The following is a 24,241-nucleotide window of genomic DNA, read 5'->3' on the forward strand; positions in this document are numbered from 1 at the left end:
AGTGCCTTGCTCAAGGACACAACACCATGGCCATGCCGGGGCTCGAACTCACCATCCTGTGATCGTGAGTCCACTGCTCTAGCCACTGGCCCATGATGCCTCCACAAAGGGCACAAAAAGGGCAGCGTATCACGGTTGAAGATAGAAACTGGCGTAACTCCTTCACAAAGTATAAGTAATGCAAAGTAATTCATGTTTGTTGAAATGGTCAGAGTATGTCAGAGGTTGAAAGAAACAACTTAGTTTTGAAGTTGATGATTGTATAGTTAAAAAAACCCACCGTTTATAGAATCATAGCTATCGAATTGGTATTATTAGAATTTCTAACATGGACAATGTCAGGTGATCTTGACAACAAATAAAGTCAGGCAATAAATTGTGAGACTTTCCCAAAGCCTAGCTGCTACTTACGATCGCGTAAGAATGTGAAGAGGCTTCTATAGTGCTGCTAAAATAATTCACCTTTACAGAGTGAGACGTAAATATTCTTACTTGGTCATAAACATGCTTTGATCACCTTGCTTAGTTTGGACAAACCTCAAACGTCTGTGCGAAGTAGAGTATTTTGAAACTTTGGACAAGCATCGCGCCCGTCCTCATCTTTGAAGAAGTGCTTATGGACTCGCCTCAATTCTGTGCAGTTAAGTTTTATGTGTTATATCACAGTCCCTCCACTGACAGGGACTGTAGATATATTTCGGGCTTGGCGTTTGAAGTGAATTAATGTAGAGGGCGTGCTCGCTGAGAGTGGCCCATTGTACGCAAATCCAGGAGGAACGGTACGAAATAAACGGCTATTGAAAGCAATCTGATAAATAAGTTACCCATACAGACGGTATTTGAACATTTATCTCGTTAAAATACGCGTGAAAAAGTATTGTACCCGAGTAAAATTTTGGAAGATGCCATATTAATATGTTCAATGTATTTCCCAACTACTGTTCACGCGAGCCTGTAACTATCTACCTATCATATACATAACCTTTATACAATCTAACCTGATAACACATTCCTGCAGTAGTATATCTATATCATTTACAATTGTGTCTGTCAACTGCAGAAAATGGATACGTGACAAACGAGAGCTTTGGCCTCGTTCGCAGATTTTCACCGCTTTGATTCAACCACTTACTGTTCCAGGGAATTCATCCTTGGTGAAAATTGGCCAGGTCCTCCAGTTCATGTCATGGCGGAAACTGAAGTGAACTGTTTCTCCCAGACCGTAGATGTTACTGGTCGGCAGCAGGGATGATATCTGGAGGAACTGGTCGGCAAAGTTGAAGCCACCAACCGACGTGTCCCACCTGGAGAATGCAGATACCTCTTGTCATTGGAAGCATCATCAAAAACCAAAATTGGAAGCGAAGGAGATATATAAACTAAACGAAAGGGAATTGGGCATGCTTTCTACCACAAAATCAAATGATATCGTATGAATTTAAGAATCCCCTCCTTCTATGAGTGACATCTCGGGAAAGATGTTACGTCACTGGATGCCTAGAAGCGGGGGGGGGGGGGGGGGGGGGGGGCTATTTACCAGACTTAGGCTTGTCTCAAATCAAGGCATAATATATCTTAGAAATAGTCACGACATGTTTAGGAAACCATACACATATCACATACCAAGATCTAAACTCGACGACTAAGTGTCTTGGTATAAGTGAAAATGGAATTGCATATCGAATAGACTGCATAGTTGTAAGGAACTTGTTTCTTTTATTCTCGTTAGAGACAGTGCTGTCGATGCCATTGACTTAAAAGCGAGCGACGCGGAATCAAATAATGTAGTAAGAATGGAGTTCAACTTTAGTAATGACTAGAAAGCTCATCGAAAACTCTCTTATCTTTAGAAGTAAAGTCTGAGTAAAAATCACATTCATCTGACGGATTACACTTCTCTGTGTCAAAGTATGAGTGCCTGTTTGTCAAACCATGTTTGGCATCTCCCCCTGAGTATTGATATCATATCAGGTGTGTACACATTCGTTTGTGACCTCGTGTTGCCCTCGTGACCCATTATCTGGACAATAAAACTGATTGATTGAATTCACCTCATGCCGATAAATCCGCTATACTGTCAAGCCTACAGAAGTTTCTTAAGGTAATATGCACCTCGAAAGTGAATGACTTAAACTTTTGCTCTAACTTTCCTCAAGGAATCTTTCAATCATTCTCTTTCAAAATCAAGAATAAAAATAGGGGGTCACCGTGCAAATTTTGGTACTAGAGAAACAAATAACCCAAGATTTACCGATATTAGAAATTCAAAATGGCCGCCATCCCTGTGTTAAGCCTATGGTGAAAAATAAAAATTTTCGAATTTCAAAACACTAAGCCGGTGAAAAGTTTTCTTTCATCAAGAGCTTAAAATAAACCCCACATGTGGTATATCAGAAGAGAACTGTAAAAGTTTGAGAGTCCGAATGTCTGTCCCCGAGGTGCGTTCTACCTTAACGCGGTGGGAAAAGTATACAAGACGTTCTCAGGTCACGGATTTCATACATCTCAAAATGATAGCATTCTTAAAAGTTATGTCTTCTTTGAACAGGTTTGCTGAATATGTAATGGAGGGTTACTTTCTGACGCTCCTGTTTTTATACTGCGAAACAGTCTGCAGGTTGTAGCATTAAGGTAGAAACGCACCTCGGGGACAGACATTCGGACTCTCAAACTTTTACAGTTCTCTTCTGATATACCACATGTGGGGGTTTATTTTAAAGCTCTTGATGAAAGAAAACTTTTCACTGGCTTAGTTTTTTGAAATTCGAAAATTTTTATTTTTCACCATAGGCTTAACACAGGGATGGCGGCCATTTTGAATTTCTAATATCGGTAAATCTTGGGTTATTTGTTTCTCTAGTACCAAAATTTGCACGGTGACCCCCTATTTTTATTCTTGATTTTGAAAGAGAATGATTGAAAGATTCCTTGAGGAAAGTTAGAGGCAAAAGTTTAAGTCATTCACTTTCGAGGTGCATATTACCTTAACCTACTGTTCCGTGGTGTATGACACGAATGTTAGTCGCCTACTTAAGCAATTCATGGCACTCCCAATTATAAAGGTAAACCTAAAGACTGCGGCGACAAATATGTAAGAGCAACTTAGTGAACTTTACATAGGCCAGTGAATTAAACTCGCGCTTACTAACTTGACATGACGCTTTGCACCGATTAGTTTACAAATTGAAAAAAAACGAAGCTAAAATTCTTGAGATGAAAGTATATTCAAAATGGCTGCTTATGACGAAAACCATACACACAGATTGAGTCATCTTGATATGTCCTTTAGCGACAGAGCAATAGCATACATGACACATATTCAAGCAGTGGCTCTATGGTAAATATTGTGAAAGAATATTTAAGATATTACATTTAAGATATAATATAAAGAACGGGTAATACAACTTTCATCGTGAAAAAGACAAAGTGCGAATATAGTGTTCAAGCTATGGCCATAAAACAGTCAGTAATTGGAATTTTAAAATAAATTTACAGGTACAAATAATTTTCAAAATGGCCGTTCGTTCGGATGAAAAACCTAGTACACAGCCGTAAGTAATTCACCGATACGTTGGTAAACAGTTGAACCTGTAAGCACGGTGACAAGTTTAGACCTCGAGAAGGTCGAGTACTGCATGCGAATGAAATAGACGAAATTTGTAGTTTTCGACTATCGTATCACAGTAACTATTTGTCATGGATATGCCATGAAAACAGTATGTGCGTCATAATCAATCATCGGTCAGATTTTTATTACTTTCTGTTAAAGAAAAAGTCACCAGCGGACTCTTCAAACAACTCATTGTTGTTGTTTTTGTCTCCCAAACTCTCTTTGAAGGCAGGGCTTAGGTTAAATTGTAATTAGTTCCATCTTCCTTGTCCGTGTTAAAATTTTTCACGGCTGCTCAGGTGAACGTCTCACAAAGGAGCACAGAATTACGATGCTCATCCTGAAAATAGGGATGAAAGAACCGCTTTTAGGTGTTCAAGTTATGCCCACAAATACAATCGGCAATGATTTCTTTGACAGCAAATTTCGTTTAAGAAACATGTAAACCTCTTCAATAAACTTGCGCATTCGAATAGTCCACACAACATAATTTTCATGGACCAATCAGGAAAAAATAATTGGCAGTTCAACATACCGGAAGTGACGATGAAACAATGTTAACAAGCTGTAGTCAGTAACCAACTTGTGCGTTTACTCACAGTACAACTCCCGAACTCTTTCGGATCACTTTCATCCAAAATGGATCGTTGTTGAACGTGATATCGTAGAGTGTGTCCGTTGCCATGGTATCGGTGGTCGGCATAGGGAACGGTACCTCAAACCTGGCATTATCTGAATCGTAAAACTGAGAACAAATCATAGATGTATTTCAAATCGTTAATGCAAATACTCATATGATACGACTGTATATACATATTTATCTGATTTGTACAAACATGATACATGTCATGAAGTATATATGCATGCATACATGCACATGCATGCAAGCATGCCTACCTACCTAGCTACCTACCTACCTGCCTGCCTGCCTGCCTACCTACCTGCCTGCCTCCTGCCTACCTACCTACCTACCTACCTACCTACCTACCTACCTACCTACCTACCTACATACATACATGCATGCATGCATGCATGCATACATACATACATGCATGCATGCATGCATGTATACATACATGCATGCATGCATGCATGCATGCATAAATTTAAATCAAAAAGCACGAATGTATCACATTTTTAGTTATTTTTCAAAGAAAACTAGTTTCTTCTATTCTTAGATCATACACATTAAGATTTGTGACAATGGTTAAAGATGGTTACCAGGAAAATGTTGAAAGATTCACAAGTTACCTTAAATCTTATTCGAGATTGAGTTTGGAATTCAACATCCAAAGTAACTCTGGAAATGTCCGCACCGAACATAGAGGGCCTATCTAGTTTCTCCAACTGTATCCTATGACCCCATGGCATCGATTGTACTTCTCCAACGATTTTATAAGATCCATAGTCGGGTGGGAAGAAACACCAGGGTACACTTGGCGTCGGTGATTCTTCGTAAAGACATCCCCGATCCAGACACTTCTGTTCGGAAAATTCGTTGTATTTTCCATCCGGGAAGCAGTCAAAGCGATCGTGGTCGGCCGTCCTTTGCGGAGGACGTGTGGTAGGAGCGGGTACAGGCGGGGGCTGTGTCGATACAACTGGCTCAGCGGGGCTGTCGATACAACTGGCTCAGCGCTGTTGTAGTCGGGATGAGCAAAATAAGTGATAGGCACAACTATCGCTGTCACAATAACTGCCGTGACAAGGACAGCAATAATAAGTTGCTGTCGTGTTGCACCCATTATTCCGTATCACGTCTGGAGGGAATGAAACGCACCTAAGCAACGTAAATAATCAAGGTACTTACAACGACACGTCTACCTGGTTTACGGACAACTTGGGTAAAAGAAGCCAGTGGCCGGAACATTCCAAATTTCCCAAGGGATGGCGGTCCACAGTGACGTGCGGAGAATGAGAACGAAAAGTTGGGGGGGGGGGAGGGGGCTTCACTGACCTAACCATATTTTAATTACAGTTAAATAACATATTCTTCCATCAAATCTTCTGACTTCATAATTTTTCAACATCCAATCATCCGCGCAGGAACTACAAACGTTACTCGGGTCCCTCAACAGGCTGATAATAGGTTGCGGAGACGTGGTTGTTTCCGACAAAAGCAGTCGGTTTGGAAAATGACATTCAAGTCTTACACGAACGTTTCATCGAATCATAAATCTACTCTCGGAAGTTTTTTACATTTAGACAACTGTGAAAGAGAGAATTTTGAGATTTGAGCCGTTGCTCACAGTTTCATGTGATTTTCATTGTCCAATTACCTAAACAAAACGAACTAAAGTATTTCAAAAGTCGAGTAGGCACAAACGCAATAATGGTATGTTTGAACTGTCTTTTATAGGTATGACAAGGTATGATATATAACCTTATGTGTCAGGAAAAAAAGAAATTTATGGCACAAGTGTCAGGTCGTAACACCTTGCTCCGTGACAATAAGCAATAATGGTGAATTATAACCGTGAGTACGCGGATTAGTTTGAGCAGAACAATTGCGATAATAAAATTCACACTAAAAGGTGAACTGTTTCCACAGAGTAAGTTTCTGATTATCAGGTTGGACAGCAAGTTTGACCTTTTACTGAACTCTTTTGGATCATTTACGGTAACATATGCAGTCGTTTATACGAAATACCTGGTGGGTGGGTCTTTGCAAAAAAGGAGAAGTCTCGTTTTGAAATTGTTCTGTTTTTGATATTTCTTCTGAATGTGGTACGTTTTTGGTGTGCCCCACAACAAACAACATATTCAGGTTATCATGGTCTACCTGTGCAAACTGACCCAAATCTGACAACTTTACGAGTAATTGCATAAGAACTTCCCCGCCAACGGAAGCCTCTTTTCATAATCGTCGCTTAATTTTCTAACAAATTTGGTTGGTTTAGGGAGCATTTACGAGCTTTAAGAATGAAAATGAGAATTTAAAAAGACGAATAAAACAACAAACATGATCTAAAGTAATAGCAATGCACGAACAAAAAACTGACGTCGGACGATTATTTTCAAAATTGTCGTGTGCGTTTATGAGTGTTTATGATATGTGCATGTACGTGTAAGTCCAATGTGTGTCCACTTTGCCCTGTTTTGAGATATTGCCAAAATCGTTTATCGAGGGCTTACCTTTTGAAGACGGTTTGTAAATTTCACGGGCTAATGTGAGCAAGTAGAAACACGAAATTCACCGAATGTTCTTAAATGCTGCGTCTTATAAGAATTCTGATCGGTCGATTCACTGTGATGGTTGAGAAGGAATTTATAGGCGCATAGCGATTTTTTATATCAGGTACATGTACAACGGTCCAATTGTAAATTTCATCAACGATTCCAGGGTCAAGCGGTGGTATGATAAGATTTGCCACTCAGAGACCAGCCACCATAGTTATAGGAATATTACAGATAAGAAACCTCTTGTCAGGACATGCTGGCACGCTATTGTGCTAGACGAAAGAATAAAGGCAGCTTCAGTTTTTAATACTCAGCAACTTTATTGTTCGGACAAAGTCCGCCATCATCCATTACAGAGGGTTTGAATCCACAAAATCTGACAGTCAGCGTCCATGAAATCTCTAAAGCGTTCTGACACAGATGACTTATGCCTCATCTTTTCATTGCTAAACTCTGGAATTTTGGTTGCAAGGGTTTATTGGAATGATGTCAACCGAAATGAACAAAAAAGGGCAAAGGTCACCAATCCAACATTGTCTCGTTTTTATTGACAATGTTTAACATTCAAACTCACGTCATAAAATGATGATAAAATCATTATCTGATATAAAAAATTCCTCCTTATTGAACTGTCTATTACCTTGAGAGTATCGAAAACTAACTTGGTGTCGGGGTGTATGACACAAGAGGTCCAGACGGTCCAAATTTTAATATCTGTACATCATGGAGTGGAAAGACGCAGGTTTGATTATTATAAAATTCATTTATTTACACCAAAAATTTCTTGCCAATCAATTATTCCTATACAAACCAGAAAGTAAAATGCAGGTAAAAGTAAAATTATATTAAAGAAATGAATAAATCCTGTTAAAACATAACCTTCTTTATTGATGAGACAAGTGCAGCAACTGAGAATTGAAGTCACGAAAGAAAAGTGCATTAAAATGCTTTATATCTGTATACAAATACACAATCAATTTATGCTTGGTCACATCTTGTCTATTGGGTCGACTAAAATGGAATTTATGAGGCATTAAAGGATAACATAGACTAAAAGTAAAACAAAACGAACACAACCAAATCCTTAAAAAGGGAACGCCACCGGCCAAATCTAGCGAATTACCATGGAGACGACTCGTTACAATTTTCACGTTTTCATTCCCAAGAAATCCTCAACGTTGCATCCATAGGTTGTGAAATAGTTATATTCAGGACCTGAATTTAAAAGATAGAGACAATATATCGGTGACATGTTCGTAATATTTTCATTCTTTTTTGAAATATACAAACACACAGTATGTGAGGCAAACTAACTTATTAAATATTGTTCTTTTAAGAAATGCAGTAATGTGCATTAGAGTGTGTAGCATATCACAAAATACACTTCTTTGTAAATTTAGGTGAAAGCTTTCGATTAGTCATCAAATTTGGCATCTAAAGTAAAGATCAAAAGAAGAAAGACAATATTTCTGAGGGGAACACACATACTGACAGAAAAGTTGCAGAAACAAACCTTGGTCATATCATTGAAATTCCATGATTCCAGTTGTCCATTATACGTCACATCTGTGACGCTATCGAGACCATAGACGAGAACAGTGTCCATGATGAGCTCATTAACGACATCGTTGTTACTTTGTATTTCACTTTCAAGACGACCCTATGAGAGATATACATGTAAATGGCAATACAACCAAAGTTGGCAATGGATTTAGAATATATATTTTTTAACTTAAAAATGTTGGAGAATCTTCCACAAAGCCCTAAGATATCTCAAAAAAGGGTCGTCCTTTTTTCACAAGAATGTCAGTTTTAGAGAATAAATACAGAAATTAAATACAGTTAGTAATGTGAAATTATAGCAAATAATGTGTTGTTACATATACTCAGCAAAAGATTAATACCGCGGCTACTACAACGAATAGCACAATCGAAAATACACAAAAATTATGGAACTTGATCACGAGATTACTTACCTCAGTGGCAGTGTATTTGGCAAGATAATATAGACCATTTTCAAACGTATCTGCAAGACATACATTACAGTTACAATGTGTGCTTTGTTACTTTTGAAAATCCAACAGGTACAAGCCTCCTAAAGGGTTCCAAAACAAAGTTTGCGCTTTGCCATAGTCAATGTCAAGTTGTTTGAAATCCACATTTCTATTTGTTCGATAAGTTTACAGCCAAGGTCTCTCACTCATAAAATTGAAGTTGACGTACGGCGTATGTTTATAGACGAGAGGTGCCACATTTATTGGTAGCAGCTATAGCATTGTGTAGGAGACGTGACCAAAACTAAATAAACCATACCCTATTTTAGGGATCATGACGTGTTTGGCTTTGGTTTTGAAATGTGACTACCATATGAAGCCATGATCTTGCCCGATTTCTACAACCCACTGCTTATTGGCAACTGTCAGAATGAAGGTATCGGTGAGTAACGTGGTGGCAAGAATTTATTAAGTAACCACTAAAAGTCGGAGCAACAGAAAAGCTTGTTACTAGCGTTTTATTACGTAACTTTTTAAACTTACCGACAGAATCACCATCATCCCAGAACAAGGAACCAGAAGCTTCATGGTTATCGTCAAGAGCAACAATCAATCCAAACGGCAGAAGTCGACTACAAACACAAACAAGTTTAGAATAAATGAAAGTATTTGAATATTAGGGAAATGAAAAGCTTCACTATAGGATTTCCTCTGATCAAAATAGGAATGTGAATCACTTTACTCGGTGAACAACCAACCAACAGACAAATTATAACGAATGAGTGAATTAATGAATGAGATGATAGATAGATGATAAAAAGAGAGAGAGACAGAGAGAGAGATAATATAAATATATATATATATATATATATATATATATATATATTGACAGATAAAAAGGTAGACACATAGATGAATAAATTTATGAAGCAATAAATAAATAAATAAATAAATAAATAAATAAATAAATAAATATAAAGAGAACACCAATTCATTTATTTTGTGTTTCGCCCATTTAATGTTTGCTGAGTCGTTCTCTGTTTTCGAAACGAAATCTAATTTAAAAAGACCTTTATACAAAATCTAACATGATAAATCCAGGCAAGGCTAGTACAATGTACAATGTAATACTACTGTTTTGTTTTCCTTCATTTCATCAAATCTTTACTGTAGTGACTGGACGTAATTGAGCAAAAAGAAACACTGTAAGACCTTAATGAACGCTCTATCAGATTAATAGATAGGCACTTTTCTATAGATATCACGCTCATTTAATTTGTAAAACAGTCGTAAATGAGACGTTTGAAATTTCATTTTCCGAAACTCCATCATATTTATCCGGTGTATTTACCCACCTGAAGACGGTGCTATTGGCTGGTTTTTGGGTTGGTATTATGTAACCTCCACGCACATGTAACGGAATATAGTCATTTGGAGCATTGACTTTGACCTTCTTTCCCCGATCAGACTGAGACCTTTCAACACCCTGCATGTTCAAAGAACATCAGAGTCAAATGAAAAGAAGCGAACATCGTACAATCATGAGAAAACATCAACAGCACTTCTTACATATTGTATGAAGGTATAATAACGGCGATTTTGCTTGCAAGCCTCTGTCCTATTTCTGTCCCTTTATCGGCTCTCTCTGTATTTGCATTTATTAGACGAGCCTGTCTCTGACTTTCTTTCTGTCTGATTGCCTGTTGTCTGTCTGTCTGTATATGTCTATCTGTCTGTCTGTCTGTCCATCTGTCCGTCTGTCTGTCTGTCTGTCTGTCTGTCTGTCCGTCCGTCTGTCTGTCTGTCTGTCTGTCTGTCCCCCTCTCTCGTATCCGTGAAAGATCTCAGCATTAAGATGTTACTTACTGTGTAGTAATCATACCATCTGCAGTCAGGGAAGTAAATATCCACTTCTTCCATATCCTAAGTGAATCATAAGGGCCAGTTAGACTTGTGACTTAATAACATAGGCTTGTATATGAGTATCAAAATAAGCTTTCATCACAGTTTCTGTGACGTAATATATCTGACACATGATGATTTTTGGTAGAAGGTAGCACAAGACTTTTTACAATCACTCATTACACAGTTTGGTCATGAAACAACATAAACCTATGGTAACTTTTTCTCAACTTTGTGTATCATTATTATCCTAAGTGTCCAGTATTACATTTGCTCTTACCTCCTCCATTACAGGTGATATCATAAGTGCGGCACCCCAAAGAAATTGTTTGTCAACGTCGTATGTAACGCTGTCTTCAATGAACCTGTAAAGACATAAAATGTGGATAATTTTGGTGTTTTCCATAGGATTTAAGTACTAATTAGTTTGAGATTCATTGGTGATAACTCACTTTTTAAAAATTGACAGCAAACTATTCATTATTGATTATCTGTGTGTGATTATCGATATGAAGTCGAGACACTTATAAATAGACAGGAACACCGACGTGCCCTCTGCGACTTATATCTCCAGAGGTTATATAATTAATATTACTAGTGCGACCATCAATTACATTCCAAGAAGGACTGATCATGTCATTCAGAAATAAATGTTCATAGCATTCAAATGAAATGTTAACGTTGCACACATTTTGCACAAACTTTGAAAATAGTGACAGATATAGTCAATATTCAGTTTACATTTAAAGTTCAAAATTCCTTGTCGTTGTTTCACAAATAAACTCGCTAGGAAACCGATGAATAAGCTAGAATAACATACACAAGACATCGGACTTTAGTTGTCGATGACCGAACTTATCAGGGGGCACATCTTGATGGATTCAAACATTGAAACGTGTAAGACAGGTCAAACCTGAAAGTTACGTATATGAAATTTATAAATGGACAATTAAGCAGTTGACTTACTCGTGCATTACCGGTCTTACAACAGTGTTGCCCTCGGCATGAGCGTAATGGAACAGTGTGTATAGATATGGAAGCAAGGTATACCGCACATGGAGAATGTATCGTGTTTCCTCAGCAAACTTGGCTCCGAAAGCTGGCGGATCTTGCGGCTACAAGAAAACAAATCCTGAACTGATAGTCTTATCTAATGCAATGCGACATAGTCTTTGTATCATCAAAATGAGTAGGTGAACCCTTTTTCATCATTGATTTTTAAAAGAATGGTTGAAAGTTTCCCTCAGAAAGGTATGAGCAGAGATTTGCTTCTTTCAGTTTTGAGGCCAAAGTTATAGTGTAGTGAAGAAGGAGAAGATGCGAGGAATGTTCCGGTAAGAATCGAAGGGAAATTCACGTTGCTATTATACTAAATTAATGCCTGCATAAAGATAACAACGAACAGACACTGTGTAAAAATTTGTGGTAACAATAGGTTTTAATCCATACTCGATAATTGATTCCATTATGGTTCCTGCAATACGGATAAAATGCTCCCAACTGCGTCCATCTTCTACACAACGGTTCGGTGGTATTCTCAAAAAATCCGCATATGTCAGCACCGATCTGAAATGACCAAAATAGTGACATCTTTCACTGCGTCTCAAACTCGGAGGATGTCGTTCATCAGAAGCACCTATAGGTATGACTGAAGAGTGCCGGTCTCATGTTCAGCTGTACTACAATTCAACATTCTGTTATGTAATATGTTGTTATTTAGCCATCGAGATAGGTGTCTTCGTACGAGCACTAATTTCCACAACAAGGAGAAGGTTGTACAGTGTTTTTAAGGTATAGTAGCTTTGTTTTCATGGTCTACTGGCATACAGAAATTATGACAATAGAGGCAAAGTTTAAATGATAGTACTTAAAGCTATTAAGCACGATGAAAATCAAACCAAATGGCATTCAAGACTTACGTAAGGGAATCCAAAAAGATTAAATTCCAACATGCCTGAGTAAAAGAGACGAAAAGAAAATCAAATTATGCGCTCCATAAATACTTCATCGTCAAACTTCATCATCATCATCATCATCATCATCATCATCATCATCATCATCATCATCATCATCATCATCATCATCATCATCATCATCATGAAACATCACCACCACCACCACATCACCACCACCACCATCATCATCACCACCACCACCACCATCATCATCATGAAACATCAGAAACATCCTCACCATCATCATCATCATCATCATGAAAAATCACCATCATCATCATCATCATAAACATCATCATCATCATCATCATCATCATCATCATCATGAAACATCATGAAACATCATCATCATCATCATAAACATCATCATCATCATCATCATGAAACATCATCATCATCCCATCATCATCATCATCATGAAACACACACCACCACACCACCATTATCATCATCATCATCATCATCATCATCATCATCATCATCATCATCATCATCATCATCGTCATCATCACCAAACTTCATCATCATCATCAGTTGATTTTGTTTTATACAAACAGTTGGAAGACCACGGATACAAAATTAACATTTAGGCCTTGAACAAAGGCTATCCAAAGATTACCTATAATTGACTTGTGCATATGAGGCCAGACACTGGCATTGTCACCTAACCAGTGCCCTGAATCCTTGCCCGTGCTTGGAAAGGTAGATCTAGTGACAACCATGGAGCGTTCACCTGTAACTTTTCGTGCCGCACTGAAAATAACAAGTTTATCGGGATAATGATTATCCAACATTAATAGCAAAATTTCAAATGACCTAAATTGTTGTTGCATGTGGTACAGGTGTTAAGTAAATTGTAGTACCTTTAAGTAAATTTGCACACTTATTTCAGCTAATAACTCTTTGTGGACTTTCTGACAAATGCAGGGCTCACGTCAAATTGCACGCGCCTATACTGTTACTGATATACCCACATACTCACATACGGACCGATAGGCATGGTTACGGCCAGAAAGAAAGCAGGCAAACACAGAATACATTCCAAACAAGTTTAAGAGTCATAAACCTCCACCTTTATTTATTGTGATCGATTTCAATGACATGTGCCAAAGGGGCCGGCTCCTGCACAATACTCCACTGTTGTCTATATGCATTGATGGTGCGTGCTTGCGGTAAGGCTATGCTTTATTGGATACGTCACTTCTTCGCTATCAGAGATGGAAGTGTTGCCAAGTTGGAAGTGTTGTAGTGTTTATAACCATTTGAAGATCACTTGCAGTATAGGCAGCAAATTACACACTGAATTACGATATCATTGTAATCACATTGTGTTCCCATTGGGGACCGAGATCAAATGCGATTATCTCCCCACCAGCGTGTGATTTTCCCCTTGGCTCCCTTCCCCCAATATAATCTTTTCTCCTGCCGTGCATTGAATATTTTTTTTTCAATGCCTTTACAGTGAACTCACATCAACGTTGGTTCTGTTTGACTCCATCCAAACAAACTGTGCATGTTGTACTGCGTTGTGACTTCCGTGGCAGTTCTGTGAGTCTTGCCTACCATGCAAATGGTTTTATCAGCGAGCACGTCTCCCCAAATTTCTGAAACGGTGAACAGGTTGAGAGGTATAACCAAGTGTCATACAGCAGGCCAAAGTCACAATTGAATATATGAAAATCAACTTAATGACCATATAGGATATTTTAGTATAATTATCATTTCACTAAGTTTTTTCCGTATAGTGTGTAGAGTTTCAGATGTGCATCACCATTGCTCGACTTAGTATTTAAATATGTCCTCGGGCGCAATTTCTTTTCTTGGATGCTTTCTGTCACACCCTCATCATCGTTACAATGGTTACGAAGCGTATATTCCTGGGAGTTTGAATCAGATGTTATGTAAATCGAGTTTACCCTTAAGTTCTTGGTAGGTTCATTTCAGTGGTATATCATGATAATTGGACAAGTTTGTCTGAATAAGTTTTAAATCGCTTTAACATCGCTGACGCGTTCTTTCTTCTGGTTGATGTCTGACGTCCTTCTTACTAAAACTAAATAAAAAGTGTTGCTCTTTCAGCTATTACTTTCTGATTTGTGCAGACTTTCTTCTGTCGGTATATCGAAATATTTGATGTATAATTATTTCTTACTTGGTTTGTAAGGTGGTGATTCTAGTTTGTTATTGTAGTCACATCCTTCTAAGGAGCCTTTGACGAAACTGGCGGGTTCGTTCATATCCTAAAATAAAAATTCAAACACCCATGCAAGCAAGCAAGTAAATAAAAAATAAGAAAGCTATAAAAGCAAATAAGCATATGAAAAACTAAAAAGGCCAAAGTATAGCAACGCATTATTGAATGTGTTTTTTGCCCTTATAATATTTCTTGCAAGTTTGGTTTCATAGTGTAGAACAAGTGACATGATGAGACAATAGTCAACGATAGTGTCCTTGAAGTTCCAGCACAGAGTACTGACTAAAATTTCTGACGTTTGGTGGTAATAGTGTTGTGAACTAATGTCTAAAGAAATAATTTTAAAAAGTTCCCATTCACATAACAACTGGTGGAAAGTCGCAACTTTTAGACGAATTCTTCGACCAGATAGAAACAACTTAATTTGTATTCGCTTACGCACATCGATCAAAAATACGAAGTGCAACTACGGATTTCAGTTTGTATGCTGGGGATTGTTTCTCTTCTTTTCTTGAAGAAATTGGTACGTCTACTAACGTCCTGGAGAACTCGTTCAGATATCAGAGATATCTAGTTCAGCTGATGACCTTACTATAATGTATTCTTGCAGTGGGTACATTAACCCCCCAGAATCAGCAACAATGAGAAGCATGAGCAAACGCGTATTTCCTGGCTTTTATTTTGACTACAGTGCCCGTTTTATGATCCTCTGGTGGTCGTTCGGTACCAGAAATAGGCAACGCATTTCTTGTAATTCATGGCCCACTTGGATCATACAAGTGGTCGCTGTAGCCCTACTGGCCAGACAATATCTTTTCAATCTAACATACATGTACATGTATAACACTTGCAGTTCATTATCAATACTCAACTGATCAGCCTGGGTTCGATGCATGCTCGAGCTCTTGATGCAAACTACATGTGTTCGTGTGCTTGCATGTGCTATGTGCATTACTTACTATCCATATACCGTCGAATGGTATTTCATCGTGGAAATCGACCGTCAAATTTATCCACCACTCTTGCGTCTTGGGATTTTGGAAATCCGGAAACACCACTGGAGCACGGTAGTGCTATGTGTCGAAATATAAAGTTTAATTTATTCAGTATGGTCGAGTTACATGATGTTAAGATTCTATATATATTTTTATTGTGATCAGCGACTAAGCTACTTTGGAGTAGTCAGTACCGTTGCTTCTAACAGATTAACAAAAGTGGATCTAAGATGAATCGGGAATCGATAAATAACTGAAAGACGTGTGCATGTCCCTATGGCTATCGAAAGAAGAGAAAGCTATGCCCGGGTTATACGGCACGCTACATCTCAGGGTAGAATTATGGACCCCTGGGGCACATTTCTTCCGTATCTGTGATTAGAAATGTGCCTGGTATTGTTGCAGCCAAGGGTCAGAGTACTCTAAAGGTACACCACTGCCGTACGTGACATGTATTTATTACATGCCTCGTATTTCGAACGTTCGCGCGCTCCATAGGATTCAATGGTAACTCGCCGATGACGTCGCGGGCCGCATGAGTCATCACTGGACTGAAAGTGAACCGAAACTATTTCAAACTTGAAAACTTTTCAAAGTCTTGAAATTGCATGTTTTTCACAGAAAATCCGGTTTTCGGAAAATTTCGCATAAAATATTGATAAACCGCATAACAGTAGTTTAAAATATATCAATGCGCCATTCGATGATGAAAATCGTTCTATTTTTAACCGTTTTTCGTCTAAAATGAAAATAAAGCATTTGACTATAATTTGCCAATAAACGTAAATATTTTTGGTGCAAACTGAGTAAGAGAGGCATGTAATAAAAATATTATAGCCCAAACAAGGGACTATGTGCCCTCGGGGCAGGAGACCATTTGCCCTCCTTACGTCGGGCAAATGGTCACCTACCCTCGGGCACATAGTCCCATGTTTGGGCTATAATATATAATAGTGCCACGAATCATGATTGAAAAATTGTCCGTTGAACTGTAGGCCCTACCACTTGAAAAAATTGAAACGTTGCGTACAACCCACCATTCCAACTTTTCAAACAACCATCGCGCCTTCACAATTGTTCATGGATTAACAGTCTTCCATCAATCAATCAATCAGTCTATCGCTTGATCAATCAATTGACAATCATCTATCTTGCTTCTATAATATTTGTCTGTCTGTTTGTCTGTCTGTCTGTTAGTTGGTCAGGTTGGGTAGACGTCTGTATATCCATCCATACATCCACCCATCCGTACGACCATTCATCCATCCGTCCGTCCTTCCATCAATCCATCTCTCTCTCTCTCTCTCTCTCTCTCTCTCTCTCTCTCCTATCTCTCTCATCTCTCTCTCTCTCTCTCTCTCTCCCTCCCTCCCTCCCTCCCTCCCTCTCCCCTCCCTCCCTCTCCCTCTCTCTCTCTCTCTCTCCTCTCTCTCCCTCCTCTCCTCTCTCTCTCTCTCTCTCTCTCTCTCTCTCTCTCTCTCTCTCCTCTCTCTCTCTCTCTCTCTCTCTCTCTCCCTCTCTCTCTCTCAAGCCAGCCATCTTGCCAGATATCTACAAATGTATCATAGCTTTCATTCAAAGGGTAGTTATATTTGACGTATGAGCGAATGGGAGAGGCGTTTTAATATTACCTCGACTCCGCAATCCCATGAATTTTCCTCCTTTGAACAATCAATTTCCTTCATTATGTCTTCTATATTTGGTGGATCTGGCCAAACCTGAAATATAAATCATTATTTTCATCACTGTTGTTGTCAATTTTCGCCCTTCTCGAAACTGCCCCGTACATACACTGGTATTCCGGTGCACAATTGGATCAAAGAACAAGTTCTTCTCAAAGTCAGCATAGAGTATGAAAGTGGCTTACTTTGCCGACTAACTCTTCTTCCTCTCCGTTCTTGTCAACCATGATAAAAACCTTCTCTTCCGTACCAATATCGTAGGGCGGATAAGTACCCGGCACTTCCGCCTTTGAGATGGCAGGATCCTGTAGTTCAATAAGTCGGAAACAACGCGCACATTGTGACAGAATTATTTGAAGTCTTACAAGTAATGAAATAAATATCAAGCGAATCTATTATAGGACAGGAATTGGACGGATCCACAGATTGGAGAATTGAAATACTTGACTACCGAATCCATAATCTAACCAAGACTAAGACTATTATCATCCAAAGAGCGAATCTCAAAAACGATTTGTTATTATTATGCAAATAAATGCGAAAAAGAACACTTGAAAACATACACAAATACACACACAAACAGTAACATTATCCGTGAAACGTGATATAATATAAGTCGAGAGTGTCGCAGAAAATTAGCAGAGCATGACTCTGTATATTGAAAGTACGAAGTTAATTAAATAAAGTACTTTTAATCTGAGTATCAGAGTGTAAATTTCATCCAGCGAAGTACTCGCGTTTCACTTAAATGAATGTATTGGGTACAGAAAGGCAGACGACTTGCGAAATGTCGACACATCAAGGGAAAACTTTCAATCAAAATGGGTCAATCACTAGGAAAATGCATGGTAGGTAATGCACTGTTGTATTGATGAACAATAATTTGTACCAAAATGATGATGTAATGGGTCCCTTCAGCCTGCAGTTGCCTCACAAAGTCAGGTAGGCCCTCATAGACACCGTCTTTGTCGTAAGTGAAATCCAGCTGACGCTCCATGTAATCGATATCGCCATACTGGACATCCTATTGTGACGTAATCATTACAGAGAAGAGTCATTGTTGATGTCCATCATATATAATGAGATGAGAATATTGAAGTGATACTCGTTGAAAATCATCCGTATTGAAATATATGACAGATTCACACCGATGATTATGAAACAGAGAGAAAGATAAAGAGCAAATGCCAAACTACTCAAAGCTGCAATGAACATCACAAGTGACAGTGGCAGCCATTGCGACAATGTTACATCCACAAAACTGTTTCTTCGACTGGTTGTCATAGCGCTGGTGTCTGTTTTGAAAGCTGCGGACAACTTTCCTCCTCCCCTCAAGACCTAGAACTTAGTAACTGCGGTATGCAAGCCTTCTTAGAAGCCTTCGGTGGTGGAACCTATTGACAGACTATTGTGTGGACATTGTATTACTATAGAAACTGGTATTCCACTCACTCCTTCAGCTATACTCGGTTGAAGGAAATTCATTCTCATGAAGATATCAACTTGCCAGCGAAAACGATTTGCACAGCGGGAAACTAATGCAGTGAATTTCACATCATTATTTTTAAGGAGGTTTATCGAACTTACATGAGGGATATCGTGCTCTCTCATGCCGGCAACAACTTCTTTTACTCTCGCCAAGCTGTTGTATCCATAGCGACAAAGCTGGAATCCCAGAGCCCAGTACGGCGGCATGTAAGGGCGACCAATAGCCTGAGGGCGAAAAAAGCCGTTCCAACTGATAAATGCAAAAGATCAACAGAACATTCTCTCAGTGAACAAAAGCGTGCATCCTCTTTCGAGTGGGTTGTGGTTGCTGCTGTTCTGTCATTGTTGTACAAATGTGGGCATCTCAATCAGCAAGGTCAATGAATGGTGAAGACACATCTCTGGTGTATGTTTTTGTTCTGAGAAACGCCAAAAGTACTGCAATCGTATTTGAAACATTAAACTATGATATAGTATCTCGTGTGCAAAGATGATAATTTTTTTTCTCTCACAAAAAATGTCCCTTATGGGCTTTCATATTAAACAACCACAGGAGAGGAATTTATACTTCATCAACATAATCATAACGTAATATGACCAGCAAAGGCTAAACTTACTTCTGTATATTGTTGAACGACATTCTCAGGGGAAGGTCCTAGAAACATGTAAAAATCGAGAACACCTCCTATTGTCCGGTACGTCAGGGCCGGTGTGGGCTGTACAGTAAAATCTGTGAATATAACATCACAAAATACCGATGTTACTATATTAAAAGCGGTCGCGTTTTAATAATCAAGTTTCATCTTCAAAACAAATTTTTAGTATTCAACTTTTCAATTGTTTAGTGTTTGTAGAGCCAAGTGCTATTGTGCGGTCCTGTGAGCACGACTGTCACTTGCTGCGCAAATGAATGGCAGAAAGACATCAAACTCTCAAACGCTTCGACTTCTGAAAGCCTCCTAAAACTCAAAAGTGCACAATTGTATTTCAGACTGGGAAACCCTCTGTAAACGTCATACATCACGTATTGGCGTTTAGGTGATGGAAAGTCAGAACAACATTTCCTGACATGATGACATTTCATGACTTGATTTCAAATAATGATTACTTCACTAACCCATTGCATTGCTGTTCAGTAACAGAACACCATGGGACTTCGTGTCAGCTTCCAAGCATGTGTAGAATGGATGGACTCCATACAGATTGGCCTTGTACTGTAATGGGATGTACAACAAGTAGTCACTGTGTTGATATGCTAGTCTAATGAGTTTTAAGTCTGCAAGATACTTTCAACAACACGAACAAATACAGACCCCGAAAACAGAGGTGTGACACACAAACACACAAATTGATACGAAGTGCATATCGGAAGATAGTTTAGAAATGAGATCTTGAAAACTAAAACTTCATGTAATTATTAGTTGTGAAGCCCTCTTTTGCAAAACAGTAAAAATTGTCGCTTACTCCTTTTGGGTAAAGATTACAACAGGAACGCAACATATTATACCGAAATCGGTGTAAGAGAGGTCTCCTGGCAACCTGATGAACCAGTGATTAGCCTAATCTTTTCTGTGTTTACCGTTCGTACTCACCGATGGAGGCTGGTCTCTCGAGAAGGCTCCCCAAGTTTGATAATTCATGTCGTGACGGAAGCTGGCGTGTTCATGCTCTCCAAGTCCGTAGAAGTTACTGGTCGGTAGTCTTGTTGAGATTTGCAAGTACTGATCGGCAAATACAAACCCACCAACTGATGTATCCCAGCTGAGAGATAAACGGATATGCCATAAATGAAGTGATTCTGATTTCAAGCGCATTTGTCAAGAGAGCGGCTTGGTCATATTAGTGTAATAAAACCCTTATAAATACCCATAGACATTGGAAGGGTTTAGCATTTCAGAAAGTCAGTTACGTAGAAATGAAGAAAACTGTCACAGCCTGAACTCATTTAGGTTCGAAGGGCTAACATGGATTAACAATATTATTGCATTCATTTGCACAATTCTTTGAGCGAAAATAACTGATACGGCTGTGCACAGATAAAGCAGCATTTCAGTTTTTCACACAAAGAGAGGGCCATCGAGTTTGCAGTCTGAGACAAAGTTTGTACCCTTAATGGCATTCATAGAAAGTTACACTATTCGTTATCCATCAATTTCCCACTTGCGTTTGTGTGCCTAGAGGTCGTCACTTCCATATGACGTCATAGACTTACAGCACGGCACCTGTATCCTTCCTGGTGATTTTCAGAGAGAATGGATTTTCGATGAATTCAACATCATACATGGTATTGGTCGCCATGGGCCAGGCTTTGGCATTTCGATGGGTACCTCGAATCTTGCGTTCGATGCATCGTAAAACTTGAAAGAAAAAAAAAGAAAAATTGAAAGTCCATATCGAACGACATGAAGTCAAGATCAGAAAAGTAAACTCTCTACTTTACTTAAAAATTATAGTCTCCCTTCTCAGAAACTGACAACACGGCGATAGATTTTCACTTACGGTAACATGCGCCTCGAAGACTCAAACTTTTGCTCAAACTTTCCTTAAGGAATCTTTGAACCATTCCCTTTCAAAATCAAGAATAAAAATCGGGGTCAAAAGCCGGTGAAAAGTTTTCTTACACCAAGACCTGTAAAATGAACCCCCACAAGTGGTATATCAGGAAAGAATTGTAAAAGTTTGAGAGTCCGAATATCTGTCCCCGAGGCGCGTTCTACCTTAAACTTTGCTCTGTTAGGATATCTCAGTGAAGGTCAAGTGGACTATAGCCTGACACGTCGCCTAAGGAGTCACTGATCAGCTAGGTAAAGGTCAAGGGTAAAGGCAACCATATTTTGAGAAATTGGCTTCATGAAACAGGTGTTTTTACATGTTAATTGTCACTCTCATGTATTTAAGAAGGGTGAGGGAAGCGAATGCTGTTCGCAACTGTTGAGGTTATTCCTTGAAAACTCTTAATAAGGGAACCTAGACGCAGCCCTCCTTCCCTCAACATTCAAAATGCACTCTCCTACCTACAAACGTTATAGAAGATCTAGAAAATGCGAAGCCCCCTTTTTGTTCTGAAGGACACATCAGGAGCGATATCAAGCTTTTTCGTGAAATCCTATTGTAATCTTTGACCAAAATTAGCATCGACACCAAAAGACATTTTAAACACGCGAGAATTTTGGCGTGTACCAGCAAAACGTGACAAGGTGCGCAGGTTAAATCATTCCAAAGTGTCGGCAAAACTTAACAAAAGAAAGACAAGCTTTACGAGTTAGCGTTTATGGCACCCAGTTTAATTTATGTGGCGTCACTACAAGCAAACACACGGTTAATAACACTAGGAAAAACTTTATGAAATACCAGCATTCTGTACGGAGTAGGGTACGTACTTAAAGTTTAAAAGGTCACCGCCCTTTTTCACCTGTGCGAAAATATATATCATGGTGGTTTTTATGTAATGTTTAACCAAAAAAATGCTGTCAGAATGTGTGTTGCTTAAAAGCAACTCCACTTTAAACGAGTATTCTTATTACTGATACTCTTTCTGACACTGCAAAAGAAGGTCCAAAGAAAAAGATTCGGACATGTTCATATAATTTGTGGTCTATTGTCGTGATATTTACTGCTCAAAATATTCGCCGGGTCATGCTATACAGCCCGATACAATCGAATCGGCAAACAAAGACGTACAGAACAAACAGGTAGGAAGTGTCAGATATAAGTATGAAGGTAAACAAAACGCCAATTGTCAAAACCGGTCCAGATGTCAATTGGGGTTTTGAAATTTTTATAATACTTATTGTAATATTTACAGATGTCAAGATATGAGGCGTACTTTGACAGAATTGGCTGTCATCCAGATTGCTATCAATTGTGTCTAGTAAATCAATTCCTATTTATCACTCTGGAAATTGAGGCGCTCCAAGAGAATATTCGAGAATCCTAAGGTTGGTTATATACTCTGAAAGAATGCTCGCTCTTTGAGATAGTATTGTTTCATTAATATCTCCTGAATTTGCTACACATTTCGCTGCTGAGTAATGATCAAAAAATGTGCCTAGCCACCATAAAACATGCAACAGCATGCTTTTGTGCAATATATCACTGCCTACAGTAATGATATATTATATATATTCAAATAGAATTGCTCTGTTGTCCCTATTAAAATTAGAAATGATCTGGTCACCGTTGAATTTTCCAAAAGTCTCTAAAGAATCCCGTCCTTCAGATATGGTCGAACAAATGCCAACCGTACCACGTTCATTCGCTTGATTGATTGAATGACATGTATGTGGACGCAAAATTTTACTGATGTTGGACTTGGGACAAATTTAAGGTCACAGTGTCCTTGAAACCTTGTTTAGGTATTGATATGTGGTGATACGCATATAACACATAGCCTCCTATAACCAGCAACTTGAGGCGGTTGCGTCAAAATTGGCATTGCAAGCAGTAGTGCGAGCAAGATATGCGTTTTTTTATTAAAAAAATCCCTTGGCAGAAATTAAACTGTGACGTCTGGTTACTCTAAAATTAGATCAATCATAATGTGTGGCTATCGCTAGAAGACTCATAAAAGTTGACATAATTTTCAGAATTTTAAAGTTGCTTTTCTGGTACTGGAAGTGTGCCTGATCATATAATGCACACTGTGCTTCTTTGAATGAATGCAAGGAGACAAAGTAAAGGTCATTCAGATAAAAAAGTGTTACAATCTTTGTATCATTTTGTCCGTAATAAAGTTAATGAGTCATTTAAAGTTTCGTCTGTGACTTTAGAATACATGGTCACATTTTTCAACAGGAGGGGAAAGTGTTCTTCCCCATGGATGCAGTTAAAGAAACGAACTCGCAAACTCTTCTCCCTTCATAAACACAGATATTCTCTTCGTTAGTTTGGCAGTTGTACCCGTCAAGACTTGAAAATCGTCATTTTAAAACCGAAATGTGCAAATTGTACAGTGTATGGTGCTTGCACAGCTGAAACAATCCATTTCAGCATACATTTAGATATGTATGTAGACGTAGAAAAGAACTATCATATTCTATAGAGCAGAATACAGAAAGTTACGGCTATCTTCCCTTAGACGAAGGAGAGGAAGCAGGTGCCATGAATGCTGCTAAAAAGTGACTGTTGTCAGGTCCTTTCGTTAACATGATCACGTGATCGAGCAGGTGATCAAACGATCAAGCCATTTTACCGCCGGTGGCTTGGTCCTTTCACGGCCATGGCGCGGCGATTGGTCACCGT

At 38.8% G+C, this 24,241-nt stretch overlaps 1 protein-coding gene across 1 annotated transcript in view; it reads right to left on the reverse strand.

Moving 5' to 3' along the window:
• Positions 1 to 24,241, reverse strand: part of LOC139120938 (maltase-glucoamylase-like) — a 44,865-nt gene that overhangs the window by 18,505 nt on the left and 2,119 nt on the right. Inside the window, exons 2-27 of the mRNA XM_070685528.1 lie at positions 21,213 to 21,357; positions 20,593 to 20,761; positions 20,118 to 20,214; positions 19,618 to 19,730; positions 19,100 to 19,225; positions 18,402 to 18,536; positions 17,698 to 17,817; positions 17,462 to 17,548; positions 15,795 to 15,908; positions 14,794 to 14,881; positions 14,113 to 14,245; positions 13,261 to 13,394; positions 12,606 to 12,640; positions 12,136 to 12,252; positions 11,653 to 11,801; positions 10,967 to 11,051; positions 10,651 to 10,707; positions 10,140 to 10,270; positions 9,328 to 9,416; positions 8,767 to 8,816; positions 8,304 to 8,450; positions 7,453 to 7,504; positions 6,746 to 6,775; positions 4,862 to 5,241; positions 4,210 to 4,355; positions 1,133 to 1,304 (exon numbers count right to left, since the gene is read on the reverse strand). Of these exons, the coding sequence (XP_070541629.1) occupies positions 1,133 to 1,304; positions 4,210 to 4,355; positions 4,862 to 5,241; positions 6,746 to 6,775; positions 7,453 to 7,504; positions 8,304 to 8,450; positions 8,767 to 8,816; positions 9,328 to 9,416; positions 10,140 to 10,270; positions 10,651 to 10,707; positions 10,967 to 11,051; positions 11,653 to 11,801; positions 12,136 to 12,252; positions 12,606 to 12,640; positions 13,261 to 13,394; positions 14,113 to 14,245; positions 14,794 to 14,881; positions 15,795 to 15,908; positions 17,462 to 17,548; positions 17,698 to 17,817; positions 18,402 to 18,536; positions 19,100 to 19,225; positions 19,618 to 19,730; positions 20,118 to 20,214; positions 20,593 to 20,761; positions 21,213 to 21,298 (3,042 nt within the window). The 5' untranslated portion in view covers positions 21,299 to 21,357. The remainder of the gene's footprint in view (positions 1 to 1,132; positions 1,305 to 4,209; positions 4,356 to 4,861; positions 5,242 to 6,745; positions 6,776 to 7,452; positions 7,505 to 8,303; positions 8,451 to 8,766; positions 8,817 to 9,327; positions 9,417 to 10,139; positions 10,271 to 10,650; positions 10,708 to 10,966; positions 11,052 to 11,652; positions 11,802 to 12,135; positions 12,253 to 12,605; positions 12,641 to 13,260; positions 13,395 to 14,112; positions 14,246 to 14,793; positions 14,882 to 15,794; positions 15,909 to 17,461; positions 17,549 to 17,697; positions 17,818 to 18,401; positions 18,537 to 19,099; positions 19,226 to 19,617; positions 19,731 to 20,117; positions 20,215 to 20,592; positions 20,762 to 21,212; positions 21,358 to 24,241) is intronic.

Source organism: Ptychodera flava, chromosome 21, assembly GCF_041260155.1.
Source record: "Ptychodera flava strain L36383 chromosome 21, AS_Pfla_20210202, whole genome shotgun sequence".
Lineage (NCBI taxonomy): Eukaryota > Metazoa > Hemichordata > Enteropneusta > Ptychoderidae > Ptychodera > Ptychodera flava.